Raw genomic sequence first — 17815 nt, forward strand, 5'->3', positions numbered from 1 at the left:
TGTGGAGCTGGACATAAAAAAGAGCGGTTTTCTTACTTTTTCTATGAATGTGACGCTAAAGAAAACCCAGATAACAGCCTGAGTTACTGCAGAGGGACCGACGTGCGGAGCACAGTGAGGTCACACACTGGGAGCCCTGAGGAGACGGCGCAGCGTGGCGGGGCCCTGCTCCTCCGCTGTCTCCTCACGAGTGGCCGGCTGCCGCCCCGCGGTAGTGATTTGTGAGCGAGCAGCGAACACAGCGGCAGAGAATGAGGGGAGCGTGAGCGCGCCCGCCTGTGGTGAGAGGCGTGTCCTGGCGGAAAGAGGCGTGTCCTGGCGGCACGGGGCGGGGTCACTGAGCCCCGCTATGTGCCGCTCTCATTTCCCTGGGTGTGGTTACACCAGAGACTTCGCTGTTCCGTTAGCAGAAGCTGCTCATTGTTACCGCGCGTTATCCCGGCTCAGCCTTCCCGCATCTCCGCCCGAGCTGTATGGAGAGAAGCCGATAACTGCTGCCAGGGACGAGTGACACGAGAGACCGCCGCCAACATGCCAAAAACTGTGAGTGCTGACTGCTCCGGGGAAAGTTTCCCTCCTCTCATTGCCCCCAGTATACAGCGGCATACCGCCCGACTGTGCTGAGCCCGGGGGGGCGCCACCGCTGCCAGATACATCCTCCTCTGTGCCAGAGCTTCACCCACCCCTGCCAGACACATCCCCCCCCCGTGCCAGGGCTTCACCCACCCCTGCCAGACACATCCCCCCCCCCCCGTGCCAGGGCTTCACCCACCCCTGCCAGATACATCCCCCCCCGTGCCAGGGCTTCACCCACCCCTGCCAGATACATCCCCCCCCCTGTGCCAGGGCTTCACCCACCCCTGCCAGACACATCCCCCCCCCGTGCCAGGGCTTCACCCACCCCTGCCAGATACATCCCCCCCCCCCCTGTGCCAGGGCTTCACCCACCCCTGCCAGACACATCCCCCCCCCCGTGCCAGGGCTTCACCCACCCCTGCCAGATACATCCCCCCCCCCGTGCCAGGGCTTCACCCACCCCTGCCAGATACATCCCGCCCCCCCGTGCCAGGGCTTCACCCACCCCTGCCAGATACATCCCGCCCCCCCGTGCCAGGGCTTCACCCACCCCTGCCAGATACATCCCCCCCCGTGCCAGGGCTTCACCCACCCCTGCCAGATACATCCCCCCCCCCCGTGCCAGGGCTTCACCCACCCCTGCCAGATACATCCCCCCCCCCCCCCGTGCCAGGGCTTCACCCACCCCTGCCAGATACATCCCCCCCCCCCCGTGCCAGGGCTTCACCCACCCCTGCCAGATACATCCCCCCCCCCCCCGTGCCAGGGCTTCACCCACCCCTGCCAGATACATCCCCCCCCTGTGCCAGGGCTTCACCCACCCCTGCCAGGTACATCCCCCGCCCCTGCCAGATACCTCCACCCCCCCACCCCCGTGCCAGGGCTTCACCCACCCCTGCCAGATACATCCCGCCCCCCCGTGCCAGGGCTTCACCCACCCCTGCCAGATACATCCCGCCCCCCCGTGCCAGGGCTTCACCCACCCCTGCCAGATACATCCCGCCCCCCCGTGCCAGGGCTTCACCCACCCCTGCCAGATACATCCCGCCCCCCCGTGCCAGGGCTTCACCCACCCCTGCCAGATACATCCCCCCCCCCCGTGCCAGGGCTTCACCCACCCCTGCCAGATACATCCCCCCCCCCCGTGCCAGGGCTTCACCCACCCCTGCCAGATACATCCCCCCCCCCCCCCCCGTGCCAGGGCTTCACCCACCCCTGCCAGATACATTCCCCCCCCCCCCTGTGCCAGGGCTTCACCCACCCCTGCCAGATACATCCCCCCCCCCTGTGCCAGGGCTTCACCCACCCCTGCCAGGTACCTCCCCCCCCCCCCCCCGTGCCAGGGCTTCACCCACCCCTGCCAGATACATCCCCCCCGTGCCAGGGCTTCACCCACCCCTGCCAGATACATCCCCCCCCCCCCCCCCGTGCCAGGGCTTCACCCGCCCCTGCCAGATACATCCCCCCCCCCCGTGCCAGGGCTTCACCCGCCCCTGCCAGATACATCCCCCCCCCCCGTGCCAGGGCTTCACCCACCCCTGCCAGATACATCCCCCCCCCCCGTGCCAGGGCTTCACCCACCCCTGCCAGATACATTCACCCTCCATTGCCATATACATTCCCCCCCCCCCTTTGCCAGGGCTTCACCCACCATTGCCCATCATGTTCTACCAGCCACTCAGTGCCAAAGAGTGGGATATTGGTCTACGCAAGTGACGGACCAGGTGTCCCATCTGTATTAATGGCGGTATACATTACCCGTAGTGACTGCGGCGTGTCCCATCCATAGTGATGGCAGCATGCTCAATCTGTAGCTATGACAGCGCGTACCATTCATAGTGATGGAGTCACGTCCAACCCAGGGATGGATGTATACACAACCTACAGTGATGGCGGAGCGCCCCATCCGTAGTGTCTACACAACCTGTAGTGACAGCGGTGTGTACCCGAAGTGATGGCGGTACAGGTGGCCAGTAGTGATGGTGGGGAGCATGGCCCATAGTTACAGTGCTCCACACAACTTATAGCGACGGTAATGTACACAACCCGTAGCAATGATGGTGTACTAGTCCTATGGTGACGCTCCGAGTCCTGCTGTGTATGTATGCTTGGTACAAGTGATCATCCATACAGTACTCTGTATGACTAGGATGGAGGTGATGGCACAGGGATGTGTAACGTGTAGTCGTGGCCTACATTGCTCGTGCTGATATATACCCAGGACTGGTGCGGAGTGTGGTCCAGATCTACTGAACTCTATGCATTTTCCATATGTAAGATGGACGCACACATCATCACAGCCACCAGGCGGACGCGTGCTGCTGCACCTGTTCTCGTCCCCATTCACATGGACTCCACGTGCTGCCATGCTGATGCACGTGACAGTAGTAGCTGTGAAGAGTCGTGATCTTCTGTTCTTGCAGAGAGTATATGTATCTCCTCTTATAGTAGCTGGTGGTCCGGGGCCGTAGTTTGACTACTTAGTGTCCATGTTACAGCCCCAACCTGAAGGCTCGCACCGTGTGTGGGTGCACTCGGTTCCTGGGGGGCAGCCACAGATGTTACCTGCCTCCTCGTTGTCGGCCATGCTGATGGAGGCTTCAGTCCTTGACGGATCCCAGAGATTCCTGTTGCTGCGGTGCTTGCCATGTGGACAGCAGGGTGTGGTGGTGAGGATGGTGGTCTGTACTCTGCTGGAGACTCTCCCCCTCTTTTCTAGAAGTTCAAGCAACTTCCTTGGGTGTGTGACTCAGGGTGTATGAGCGGCAGGAAGTGACCGCTGTTAACTCCTTGTGTCCTCATTCCTGCTCTGCTCGGTGGGGGCCTTCTCCGCTATAATACATGGCTGTGAGTTTGTGATGAGGTCAATGATTACATTTGTTTTACGTCTCACCAAACTCTTCCAGTAGTAAAATATTGACCGTTACAGAAGGATGACTTGGTTTGCTCTTTCTTCTTTATAGTTCTTCGGCCTTCTACAAGTGACAAAGATGGCATTTGTACACCCACCGATGTTCATGAGAGTTCACTGAATAGATCCATTCAGTGAGGACCTCGTCTGTTTCCATGAAGTGAGAAGTCCCACTCGTAACGCAAAGTGAAGCTAAATCTGTGCTTCCTTGCTCGTTGCTGCCAGGGCCTAGAGTAAGGGGTAAGGCCTCTTTCACACATCATTTTTTTGCCGTCAGGCGCGATCCGGCTTTTTTTTGTAAAACCGGATCCGGCAAAATGCAATGCCGGATCCAGTTTTTCCCCATTGACTTGCATTAGCGCCGGATCGTGCTGGATGGCATTGCGTTTCATCTGTTTTTTGCCGGATCCGGCAACTTGTCTCATTCCGGCGTCTGGAAAAAACGGCTACTGTAACGTTTTTTGTCTCCGGCGAAAAAGCCGTAAGCGCCGGATCCGGCGCTTCCTGCTTTTTGCTACAATGAAAGTCTATGGGCGCCGGAATGCGCCGGATCCAGAAAAAGACGGATCCAGCCACCGGATCCGTTTTTTTAAGTCTGCGCATGCTCAGATCCAATTGGCCAGCCCCCAGGAACAGATATAACCTGCTAGACGGATCCAGCAAAAAACGGATCCGTTTCTACAGTTCTCCAAAATTTATGCCGGATCCGTTTTTTCTAAAAATAGCCGGATCCTGCCTGACGGCAAAAAACTGATGTGTGAAAGTAGCCTAACGCACACACTGCAGATTGGACGCAGACGTTTCGCCCATCTCTTGTCCATCCCCCGGCTGCTTTTCATGTAAAGTAAGAATGTGGATTTCGGGAAGGAGGCGGTTGCACTGGATGGGTCTGCACTGTGTATTGAAGAGCATGATGGAGGGACAGTCTGCACCTTACGTTGGCGGTCACTGCGGACGTTACTTGTGCAGTTGCTCATCAGTAGTGTCGGCACGCAATAATGTTGGAAGAAATGGCAATATCTCTGGGATCAGTCCACCACCCAGCATGTTGTACATTTCTGGATCCAAAAAAGTATATGTGAGAAATAAGAGTACAGTTACAGCCGCTTCTCTACACTGATCATCACTGTACCACCCCTGTGACTGAGTGCCGAACACTGCCGGGAGGAAAAAAGTTAATTTTCTACCGGCAGCGGGGTTCTAAGTGCAGGTACCGGGCAGGTTCAGAATGCTATAAATCTGCAGATTATCCCCATATCTGTTGGTTAATAGTGTTTTTTTTTTTTATGTGACGGGGTCCCTGTAACCACCCCACTGCATTTTTCTTCTTGAAACATTCTTTGGGTTTATGCTGGGTTCTTCCCTTTCCTATTCGCCCCCCTTAAAATACAGCATCTGGGAGGTTTATTCTTCATGTTTTTTCCCTTAAGCCTTTCTAAAGGATTTAAGAAATGCTTAAAATAAACTACTCAAGACATATGGAGCTATTTACTTAGGCCTAAGCAATAAGAGTTTTATTAAGTTATTTGTGTATTTTTTTGCTGGAGAAAGTATCAAGTTTTGATGCATGTCCGTTATGCAAACGAAAAAAAATGACTTATTTTAAACTTGCCATTTTTCTAAAAAGTGGGATATCTTTAAAAGGGCAGATGAGGCCAAAGGCGTCCTGACAGATTTATAGGGAATCAGTCAGTAGGATGAGCCCTCCTGAGCAGTCTATAGGGGCACGCAGGTCATTGGAAGCTGAAGAACAGGACACCTTGATATCTGCGATCTGATGTTTTATTCCAGAGAAATCCACATTTTTCTTTTATATAACTGATCTGTTCAGTGCTGTGGCCCAGATATAGATCTGGATGAGACTCTGCCTCTAGAGCATATTTTAAATAGGTGGAGTTAACAGTGTGAGGCATGTAATGACTGACAGTCTGCTCTCCTGATCTCACTTCATAGCTGTGTGGTTGTACATGACACATCTGTAGGCTCCTCTCAGCTTCAGCTCACAGGCGGCCAGTGATACAATACAGCAGAGCTGTGAGAGCTGCAGCAAATGTGTTTATAATGAAACAAAGTTCTGTCCTGCTGTTCTGTTTAAGTTACTTGTTACACCATGTTATACATTGAGCATTTTACTCCTACTGGCTTCTGCTTAGGGGTGTGTATATACTGCTCTGGCAAGAATTAAGAGACCACTGCAAAATTCATTTTGCCTAATTTTTCTCTTTATAGGTATATTTGTGAGTAAAATGTGCTCTTTTATTCTATAAACTACTGACAACATGTCTCTGAATTTCCAAGCACTAAATTTTGTATTTATTTTCAGAAAATGAGACATGGTCAAAGTAACAAAAAAATGCAGTGCTTGCAGATGTCAAATAAAACAAGTTCATAATCATTTAGAAACAACAATACTAATGTTTTAACTCAGAAAGAGTTCATAAATCAATATTTTGTGGACTAACTATGATTTTTAATCACAGCTTTCATGCGTCTTGGCATGCTTTCCACCAGTCTTTCACACTGCTTCTGGGGCAAAAATGTAAGCATCTCTTCTTTGTTTGATGGCTTGTGACTATCCATCTTCCTCATGATTACATTCCAGAGGTTTTCAATGGGGTTCAGGTCTGTAGATTGGGCTGCCCATGACAGGGATTTGATGTGGAGGTCCTTCATCCACACATTGATTGACCTAGCTGTGTGGCATGGCGCATTGTCCTGCTGGAAAAACCAGTCCTCAGAGTTGTGGAACATTGCCTCAGCAGAAGGAATCAACTGTTTTTCCAGGATAACCTTGTATGCGGCTTGATTCATATGTCCTTCGCAAAAATTAACCTGCCCAATTCCAGCCTTGCTGAAGCATCCCCAGATCATCACCGATCCTCCACCAAATTTCACAGTGGGTGCAAGACACTGAGTATTTCAATAAAATGATGGTCATCCCGGTCAGTGAAGAGTCATTTTCATCCTCTGCCTGTCTGTAGCTTTATGTCCCCAGTGTCTGCTGCTTGACCTTGTTGTAATGGACTGCCATCTCAGAAATTTTAAGGATGGAGGCAACATGATGCTCACTGTATCCCTCTGCTAGTAAAGCCAGAATTGAGCCCTTCTTTTCCTCACTCAAGACCTTTCTTTTCAACTCCTTTGGCATGGTTAAAAGTAATTTTTTCTTTCCTATTACTTTTGGGGTATTACTAGCACTTATTTTGCCATCCAGCTTGTCCTATTGCAAGAGGATTGTGAACACCACAGCAGGGTTTTTTATACTTTCCTTTGTTAAATAAGATTTGGATCAGGCGATCACCTAATCAGAAGCACATAAGTAAGCGTTTTTACCGGCAAAAAACGCTTAAAAGAAGCATCCCATTCATTTTAATGCATTCTGCCCTTTTTGTGCATATTGATATGTTTTTTTCCTCGAAAAAAGCGCATTGCGGTAAACGCAGCATGCTCATTAATTTTGCAGAAAAGTCCACGTTTTTAGCTATTTTCTATGAGATTGGGGACGCATGGAAAAAAACACATCAAAAACGGGAAAACGCAGAAAAAAAACGCACGTTTTCTGGAAAGGAGTCCAGTTTTCATGCAGAAATTTTCTGCATACGTGGGCACATAGCCTTAGTAGAATGAGGTGTTCTTTGGTTGGAATTCAACTGACACTGGAATGGCTGTCAGACATGTAGAGAAGCTGATGTTTATAAAACTGTGCAGTGGTCTCTTAGTTTTTGCCAGATATATCTATATCTCCTTGGTGTGAAGTATTGTAAGCAGATGGATGCTAAATGCCTACACTTATGGAAATGTGAGCCCTTCATTTAAAAAAAAAAAAAAAAAAAGTTTTAACATATAACAGCTGATAAAGCTAATACTGGTCTCTACCTTAAGGCTATGTGCACACGTTGCGGATTCTGCTGCATTTCCGCAGCGGTTTTGGCCCTGCGGAAACGCAGCAGTTCCGCTGACCATGTACAGTACAATGAAACCCTATGGGGTTTCAAAAACGCTGTGCTGACGGTGCAGATTTTTCCGCGCGGTTTTGCGGCGGTTTACCAACCGCAGCATGTCAATTGTTTGTGTGGATTTTGCAGCGGTTTCATACCTTTACCATAGTAGAGGTGTGAAACCGCAGGGCAAAACCGCAGACCAAACCGCAGGTCACTTTACCTGTGGTTTTACCTGTGTTTCCACGCGGAAAAACCCGCAGCGGAATCCGCAACGTGTGCACCTAGCCTTAGGCTATGTTCACACGTAGCTTCTCTGCTGCCAAGAGCGCATGTTTTTCCTGGGGAAAAAAGCGCAACGTGTGAACATAGCCTTAGATTGTCATTCTGGCCTGCTATGATTGCACCTTTTGAGTATGAGGCGGCTGTTTGTCCACTTCTGGCACTTCCTGGGATCACTTCTTTTCCCAGGGTAGAGGAGATAACTTTGTTGCATAGACTTCCTAGTAACTAATTTCCAGTCTGCAGCCAGCTTCACGCTGTACAGTCATGTACAAACTTGACAGGCTTAAAGCTTAATAGAAAACTAGCCAAAAATGCTGACATCAAGCTGAAACAAGGTTTGGCCTTTGCTCTAAATGCAATCACCCGCAGCAGGGGACTTGCCCGAGAGCGAGCAGAGGCTCCCGGCATAGACCCCCGGCAGAGGCTCCTTGGCTCCAGCCGAACTTCTGATTATTTTATGTATTGCAGTTTGTGGATCTATTCATGAAACACTTTTACATAGGACAGATGTTCCACTGTGCGGCCTTCACTTCCTGCCATAGAAAGCATTGTCTACCCAGCTACATCTTGGCGGAAGGAAGTGTCATCGTGTGCAGTGGGGGCAGTGACATTGTCCGACTTCTTCAGCAGTTGAAGAGTTTAGCTACTGCAAATCTTGAGAAACCAGAGTCACATCCTGTGCAGGTCGCATGATGCAGGCAGCACTGACATGAAGCCTCACCAGGCGGCTGCAGATCCCGTAAGGAGGTCCTCGTCCTAAACTGACACTGGCATCCCTCATGTGGGCAGCGCACACGTCACTAGGGAAGCTGTGGGCCAGCGCCAGCCTCATGATTATGGGCAGTAGACTAAATACAAAGGAAATGAATCACTGGGACAGAATAATCTGGGTTCAGATTTGTCCAGTGGCCTTCTCGATTTCTGTGTAAGCTTTGGTTCAGTATGAGCTGGGGGGTTTCACCAGTGACTCGTCAAGTGGTGGCTATGAGTAATACTGGTAAATCCTGCCACGCCTGTATCCGGCCTCGCAGCAGAACGGGAACTGTAGAGAGCCGTTAAAGGTGCCGATCAGTGATCTGTGAGCTGCTAATGGATCTGGAGCAGAGAAGCATGGCTGTGCATATGTTGGCACATAGGAAAGTTATCGTTCATGGGTCACAAAGCTCCAACTGTAGTAAATATATTTATACAGGCGCTCCTTCTGTAGCTCTGGCTGTAGTAAATGCGTGATACAGGCTATAAACCAAAATTGAGGAGTAATTCTAGTAATCTAATATAAATATCTTACTATATGGTGTTCATGTAGGCAAAAAGTACTATTTAACCAAGAATAGTCACATCAACAGAAAATAATATATGAAGTAAATGAAGACAAATATATAGATCTTGTCAATTTTTTATTAGAGATACCAAGCATATCATACTAAAATCAAAGACAGAACATAACAACCAATTTAAAAACAGGGGAAGCAGGCTGTCGCACACATCTGTTTATAATATGATCAGGGAGTAGATCAAAAATGTATATATGGTGAGTATGCCAAGGTTGCAAAACTTGCGGTTATTTTTTATATATCTCTATCCGCAAGTGTAAGAATTTCATTATAATGTTATGATAATTTAGTTGGTCCATATATAGTGTTGGTTGTGTATAATAAGGTGCTAATCGTTAGATTTAGATTACTGGCCGCATGAAATCTCCATGAAAGTAGACAAAAAGGCTATATATACTAACTAGGATTCATGCTGTGTGTGTTGACACTGCTGCCCCACACTCCAAGGCACGTTTCACACATTGCTTCATCAGACGCTCATTCCGTAGCTCTGACTGCAGTACATGCGTTTATTCAGGCGCTGGTTATGTAGCTCTGACTGTAGTAGATATATTTTATACAAACGCTCGTTTTGTATTTCTGACTGTAGTATATGCGTGTATACACGTTTCGTAGCTGACTGTAATACATGCATTTATACAGGCACTCGTTCTGTAGATCTGACTGTAGTGCATGTGTTTATAGAGGCGCTCGTTCCATAGCTCTGACTGTAGTAAATATATTTTATACAGGCGCTCTTTCTGTAGCTCTGACTGTAGTATATGCGTTTATACAGGTGCTCGTTTCGTAGCTCTGACTGTAATACATGCATTTATACAGGCACTCGTTCTGTAGTACATGTGTAGCTCTGACTGTAGTGCATGCGTTTATACAGGCGCTCTGTAGTAAATATATTTTATACAGGCGCTCGTTTCGTAGCTCTGACTGTAATACATGCATTTATACAGGCACTCGTTCTGTAGATCTGACTGTAGTACATGTGTAGCTCTGACTGTAGTGCATGCGTTTATACAGGCGCTCTGACTGTAGTAAATATATTTTATACAGGCGCTCTTTCCGTAGCTCTGACTGTAGTATATGCGTTTATTCAGGCGCTCGTTTCGTAGCTGACTGTAATACATGCATTTATACAGGCACTCGTTCTGTAGATCTGACTGTAGTACATGTGTAGCTCTGACTGTAGTGCATGCGTTTATAGAGGCGCTCGTTCCATAGCTCTGACTGTAGTAAATATATTTTATACAGGCGCTCTTTCCATAGCTCTGACCTGTAGTATATGCGTTTATTCAGGCGCTCGTTTCGTAGCTCTGACTGTAATACATGCATTTATACAGGCACTCGTTCTGTAGTACATGTGTAGCTCTGACTGTAGTGCATGCGTTTATACAGGCGCTCTGACTGTAGTAAATATATTTTATACAGGCGCTCTTTCTGTAGCTCTGACTGTAGTATATGCGTTTATACAGGCGCTCGTTTCGTAGCTGACTGTAATACATGTATTTATACAGGCACTCATTCTGTAGATCTGACTGTAGTACATGTGTAGCTCTGACTGTAGTGCATGCGTTTATAGAGGCGCTCGTTCCATAGCTCTGACTGTAGTAAATATATTTTATACAGGCGCTCTTTCCGTAGCTCTGACTGTAGTATATGCGTTTATACAGGCGCTCTGACTGTAGTAAATATATTTTATACAGGTGCTCTTTCCGTAGCTCTGACTGTAGTGCATGCGTTTATACAGGCGCTCTGACTGTAGTAAATATATTTTATACAGGCGCTCTTTCCGTAGCTCTGACTGTAGTATATGCGTTTATTCAGGCGCTCGTTTCGTAGCTCTGACTGTAATACATGCATTTATACAGGCACTCGTTCTGTAGATCTGACTGTAGTACATGTGTAGCTCTGACTGTAGTGCATGCGTTTATAGAGGCGCTCGTTCCATAGCTCTGACTGTAGTAAATATATTTTATACAGGCGCTCTTTCTGTAGCTCTGACTGTAGTATATGCGTTTATACAGGCGCTCGTTTCGTAGCTGACTGTAATACATGCATTTATACAGGCACTCGTTCTGTAGATCTGACTGTAGTACATGTGTAGCTCTGACTGTAGTGCATGCGTTTATAGAGGCGCTCGTTCCATAGCTCTGACTGTAGTAAATATATTTTATACAGGCGCTCTTTCCGTAGCTCTGACTGTAGTATATGCGTTTATACAGGCGCTCTGACTGTAGTAAATATATTTTATACAGGTGCTCTTTCCGTAGCTCTGACTGTAGTGCATGCGTTTATACAGGCGCTCTGACTGTAGTAAATATATTTTATACAGGCGCTCTTTCCGTAGCTCTGACTGTAGTATATGCGTTTATACAGGCGCTCTGACTGTAGTAAATATATTTTATACAGGTGCTCTTTCCGTAGCTCTGACTGTAGTGCATGCGTTTATACAGGCGCTCTGACTGTAGTAAATATATTTTATACAGGCGCTCTTTCCGTAGCTCTCACTGTAGTGCATGCGTTTATACAGGCGCTCTGACTGTAGTAAATTTTATACAGGTGCTCTTTCCGTAGCTCTGACTGTAGTGCATGCGTTTATACAGGCGCTCTGACTGTAGTAAATATATTTTATACAGGCGCTCTTTCCGTAGCTCTGACTGTAGTATATGCGTTTATTCAGGCGCTCGTTTCGTAGCTCTGACTGTAATACATGCATTTATACAGGCACTCGTTCTGTAGATCTGACTGTAGTGCATGCGTTTATAGAGGAGCTCGTTCCATAGCTCTGACTGTAGTAAATATATTTTATACAGGCGCTCTTTCCATAGCTCTGACCTGTAGTATATGCGTTTATTCAGGCGCTCGTTTCGTAGCTCTGACTGTAATACATGCATTTATACAGGCACTCGTTCTGTAGTACATGTGTAGCTCTGACTGTAGTACATGCGTTTATACAGGCGCTCTGACTGTAGTAAATATATTTTATACAGGCGCTCTTTCTGTAGCTCTGACTGTAGTATATGCGTTTATACAGGCGCTCGTTTCGTAGCTGACTGTAATACATGCATTTATACAGGCACTCGTTCTGTAGATCTGACTGTAGTACATGTGTAGCTCTGACTGTAGTGCATGCGTTTATACAGGCACTCTGACTGTAGTAAATATATTTTATACAGGTGCTCTTTCTGTAGCTCTGACTGTAGTATATGCGTTTATACAGGCGCTCGTTTCGTAGCTGACTGTAATACATGCATTTATACAGGCACTCGTTCTGTAGATCTGACTGTAGTACATGTGTAGCTCTGACTGTAGTGCATGCGTTTATACAGGCGCTCTGACTGTAGTAAATATATTTTATACAGGCGCTCTTTCTGTAGCTCTGACTGTAGTATATGCGTTTATACAGGCGCTCGTTTCGTAGCTGACTGTAATACATGCATTTATACAGGCACTCGTTCTGTAAATCTGACTGTAGTACATGTGTAGCTCTGACTGTAGTGCATGCGTTTATAGAGGCGCTCGTTCCATAGCTCTGACTGTAGTAAATATATTTTATACAGGCGCTCTTTCCGTAGCTCTGACTGTAGTGCATGCGTTTATACAGGCGCTCGTCCTTTAGTTATTTTAGACCTAGGAAAAAGGAAACTCCCACAATTTACAAAACCTAGTTACATCTGAGGCTTGTCTGCATTGGGTGCTCTGAGATCCGACCAAGCAAAATGGCCCACAGAGTTGGCCATGTATACATTGCTGCTAATGCTTCATATAGAATTTAATTCAATATTTTGGCAAAGTTTTAGCCATATTGCTTGTCCTATATTCCGGCCCATAGACTTTATGGAAAAATCTGTCTTCAGGGTATCCTTACGGCAGAGGATCCCGCCAATGGAGAAATCTGTGCCTTCAGGGTGTCCTTATTGGAAAGCTAAGACGCTGATCTTTCCAATGCAGCTGTACGCAGCACCGTACGGGGCGACTCAGTGATTCGTTCGTTGTGCACTAGGGATAAGGGACTTTTAGAAAACCCCTTTATATTTAGACGACAGGAATTTGGTGAGGTTTGATCACACTGGAGCGTGCTGTGTGATACATTTGGTGCATCTTGCTGTAAATGTTAGACACTCCCCTGCGCCTCCTTTTGGCTGGATGGCTGGGTCGCTTCACCCCGATATGTTGTGGGGTGATAATGTCCCCTTCTCCATTTCTGGCTCTCGCTGTTATGTCAAATAATGCAGCAGAAGCTTTGTGCATCCAGCTGGGCTGAAAGATTTAAGCTGTATTGGTACATATGACGTGTAAATTAAAGGGGTTTTTAAAAACACGTGCTATCCCCTATCTATAGGCTTGTGGGACCTACCAGAACACCAGACCTCATCCTGACTGGAGCGGGGGGGGCGCTTGCTCTGGCTACACTTTACTTGCCCATGGGACTTCCAGAGTACAGCGCTCGGCTCTTTCCAGCAGTCCCATGGTCAGTGAATGGAGCGGAAACCGAGCATGTGTCCCCTGCGCCACGTGAAATGGGACTGCGGGACCTCTCTGGGGTCTGGGAGTCCCGCTCTCTGGATGATAGAGGGTCTTGCAGTTCAGACTCCTGGAGATCATGACGACGTCCCCTATGGACAGGAGATAGCTTGTAATTTTGGGTAAGGCCCCATTGCTTTTCCTTGGCAGCTTAGATTTGGTTATTTTTTTTTTCCCCATTTCTGGATTCTAATGGTGACGAAAGCGACTTGGCTTCTGTGCCGCCTCTTGTGCAGCCTTCCAGCTCGCTCATGGTATTAATGTTTTGCTGTGTGAAGAATACGTTTAACGCTTCAGTGAATGACAGATCTTTAACTTCCACTTTCTGGAGAAGTCGGAGGTTGTATATGGCGCTATGTGGGGACTTTGTACTGGAGATTTGCATGGTTGCACGCTCATGTCACACATTCCCAAAATGTCCTGTCCTGAACCTGGTGCAAGCTCTAACCGGTGTAAGAGGGGTTACACATTGTGGAGCTCCATTCAATGTTGTTCCCTGGCAAACCCTTTATATATACTGGAAACAGATGCATGGCCCATCTACCCATCACCTGTTTAATTATATAGATATTTGTGGCTAAAAATCACTTGCAAATTTGATCCATTAAAAATGTTGCACCGTTTGGCTTTTACAGGCTTTTTATTTTTCTTCACATTCAACTTTGTGGTCTGTGGTCATTAAATTAACTCAGACAGATAATAGTTCCAGGCTCATCATCTGACCAACGTATTGAGCTGACTGACAGATTCTCAGTTGCGTCATTCTGCACCCATCAATAGACAGCACAATGCAGAGCCTATAGAAGGAAACAATGCCGTTTTATTTTTTTTAAATACCAATTATAAATGATTTCTGGCCCTTATTTACATGTGTTTAAGTCTGAAATGTCCCGAAAGATGGCGCACTCTCTGCTAATGGATGTATTTTTGGGTAAGTGTCTTGTGATGGATCCAGCATTGGAGTTTCAGGGGCTGATCATTTTGGGTGTGAGAGGAGTTGCGCTGACGGCAATCTAATGTCAATGCCCAGCTTAAGAAACAAGTGTTTAGTAATATAGCTGCGTCAGACCTCACAAGTTCTCCTTAAAGGGATATTTCCCTAAACAAATTGTCTATACACTGCACGATAGCTATTGGATCAATGTCGTCCACCACCGGCAGACCCATCGTTTGGCGGAGGTAACTTGTGTATTTCCTTTTTCCGTCTGCTGGATGTGTTGGCATAAGTCCTGGGCACTGGAGCAGTGGGAACGTGCTCCCAGAACTTACCAAGCCCTTCTCCATCTGTCGGATCCGTCTGGGTTTGATGAATGCCAGGAGAGTGTTACGGCTGCGTTGTGCCGGCTGTGCAGGTTGGTGAAGCAGGGATGATGCTATGGGGATGTTTCTGGGGGATCAAACTTGGCCCCTTAGTGAAGAAAAATCTCCATTCTTCAGCATACTGACTCATTGTGGACAACTGTAACTTCTAACGTTGTTGGAAGATTTTGAGAGAGGCCGGTTCCTGCTCCCCATGACCGTGCCGCGTGCACGAAGCGAGGTCCGTAAGGCAAGGTTCGGCGAGATTAGTATAGGATGACGTGATTGATCCACTCAGCGCTCTGACCACCATTACATCCAACACTTAGGATGAACAAGAACGGAGATTACACCCCCGGCCCTCTCCTCCAACATCCGTGTCTGTCCTCACAAATGCATTTCTGGAAAAATTGGAAAAAATTCCCACAGATGTTCAATCTTGTAACAAGCCATGTCCAGAGCTTGCAGTGTGTGACGGCTCCATATAATGTCTACGGGACGCCATAAAGGCTGCAGTAGCTGAGATGTGTGGCGGTGTTCCGGTAGCCAGGGCTGTGGAGTCGGTAAGCCAAACCTCCGACTCCTCAATTTCCCTTACACCGACTCCAACTCCGACTCCGACTCCCACACATATTGCTTATATTTAAGTGAAAAATTTATTGTAGTACAATGTGAACATCAGACATTTAATCATTTTTATGATCCAATAATCAAGATAGAACAGAATATATATTGGTGTACTACCCGGTTTTCATTCTTTTTGGTACAGATACGATATGGATAGACAGATATGGATAAATGGATAGATAGAGCAGATTTCTTATCTGCTTTTGATATTGAAAACATTATCTATGAGCTCAAAAACCTTTCAGGTGATGCAGTTTTTTTAAAAAGATGATCAGCTTTTGCAGCTGAAAAACGTATCCTCAAAAAACACTGGAAAAACGCTGTGTGTGAATGTAGCCTTAGATAAGGAATAGAACAGCCATTTATAGGACATTTCATAACTTTCCCAAATTCCTATGAAAAAATATTCAGCACATCCTGCATTGAATTACTGTACCCAATTTATTATATATTTTAGGAGTCGGTCCATTTTATACCGACTCCAACTCCGACTCCACCAAAATGAGCTCCGACTCCACGACTCCGACTCCACAGCCCTGCCGGTAGCGGCGTCCTTTGTGTATTTTGGACGTTGTGTGGAGTGTTCAGCAGTCTTGTGATCTCTTCTCCCACACTTCAGGATGGGTGGTTCAGATGGAGCTGGGCTTGTGGAGCCATTCCCCGGCTTTCAGTCGCGTCGCTGCCATCTAGTCCTCTGCTGTCGGCTATCTTTGTTTTGTCACCTTCGTATTTACTTAGAAAAGTAGATAATGTGCCTAATATTTACTCTTGATTATCGCATGTTTGCATAATCGCTGCTCCACCATCGGAAGTGTTGGATCAAAGCTGCATCTCTGGCTGCAGGCCAGCGAAAGGTTTATCCTGGAGGTCACAAGTATTGGAGGAATTCCTATGTCTAATATTGGCAAGCGATGGGAGTTCTCCACATTACAGATGAATAATATGCATTTGGTGCAGGTAGTTATTGCTCTATGACCGCCATAAATTTACAGCACTTCATACTGGGCTTTATTCCTGGACCGTTGTAAACTTTAGGACATGGTGAAATGGAAGCTGGCAGCCGATACATGCTGCATGGCTTCTGCCATGTATGTTTAACCCCTTTACTCCCAAGGGTGGTTTGCACATTAATGACCGGGCCGATTTTTACAATTCTGACCACTGTCCCTTTGAGGTAATAACTTTTAAACGCTTCCATGGATCCCCGTGATTCTGACATTTTTTTCTCGTGACATATTGTACTTCATGTTAGTGGTAAAAATTTCATTGATATATCTTGCGTTTATTTGTGAAAAAAAACGGAAATTTGGCGAAAATTTTGAAAATTTCGCAATTTTCCAACTTTGAATTTTTATGCTCTTAAATCAGAGATACGGCACACAAAAAACTTAAGTAACATTTACCACATGTTTACTTTACATCAGCACAATTTTGGAACCAAAATTTTTTTTGTTAGGAAGTTATAAGGGTTAAAAGTTGACCAACGATTTCTCATTTTTGCAACACCATTTTATTTTTACAGACCACATCACATTTGAAGTCACTTTGATGGGTCTATATGATAGAAAATACCCAAAAGTGACACCATTCTAAAAACTGCACCCCTCAAGGTGCTCAAAACCATATTCAATAAGTTTATTAACCCTTCAGGTGCTTCACAGGAATTTTTTGAATGTTAAAAAAATGAACATTTAACTTTTTTCTCACCAAAAAAATTACTTCAGGTTCAATTTTTTTATTTTACCAAGGGTAACAGGAGAAATTGGACTGGAAAAGTTATTGTGCAATTTGTCCTGAGTACGCCGATACCTGATATGTGGGGGGGCAACCACTGTTTGGGCGCATGGCAGAGCTCAGAAGGGAAGGAGCGCCGTTAGACTTTTTCAATGCAAAATTGGCTGGAATTCAGATCGAATGCCATGTCAAGTTTGGAGAGCACCTGATGTACCTGGAAACTAGACCCCCCCCCCCCCCCCCCCAAGGAACTTATCTAGATATGTGGTGAGCACTTTGAACCCCCCAAGGGCTTCACAGAAGTTTATAACGTACAGCCGTACAATTAAAAAATCATATTTTTTCCACAAAAATGATCTTTTCACCCCCAATTTTTATTTTCCCAAGAGTAACAGGACCCCAAAAGTTATTGTGCAATTTATCCTGAGTACGCTGATACCCCATATGCGGGGGGTAAACCAGTATTTGGGCGCATGGCAGAGCTCGTAAGGGAAGCGGCGCCATTTGACTTTTTTGGCTGGAATTGAGATCGGACGCCATGTCGCATTTGGAAAGCCCCTGATGTACCAAAACAGTGGACACCCCCCAATTCT

The 17815-nt window shown here is 46.8% G+C and overlaps 1 protein-coding gene across 1 annotated transcript in view; it reads left to right on the forward strand.

Annotated features, from left to right (window-relative positions):
- Positions 1-291: 291 nt before the first annotated feature.
- Positions 292-17815, forward strand: part of LOC141087481 (moesin) — a 110295-nt gene continuing 92771 nt past the window's right edge. Inside the window, exon 1 of the mRNA XM_073573034.1 lies at positions 292-543. Coding sequence (XP_073429135.1) covers positions 532-543 — 12 coding nt within the window. The 5' untranslated portion in view covers positions 292-531. The remainder of the gene's footprint in view (positions 544-17815) is intronic.

This window comes from Dendrobates tinctorius, unplaced genomic scaffold, assembly GCF_039654945.1.
Source record: "Dendrobates tinctorius isolate UK_male_01 unplaced genomic scaffold, ASM3965494v1 ptg000034l, whole genome shotgun sequence".
Taxonomy (NCBI): domain Eukaryota; kingdom Metazoa; phylum Chordata; class Amphibia; order Anura; family Dendrobatidae; genus Dendrobates; species Dendrobates tinctorius.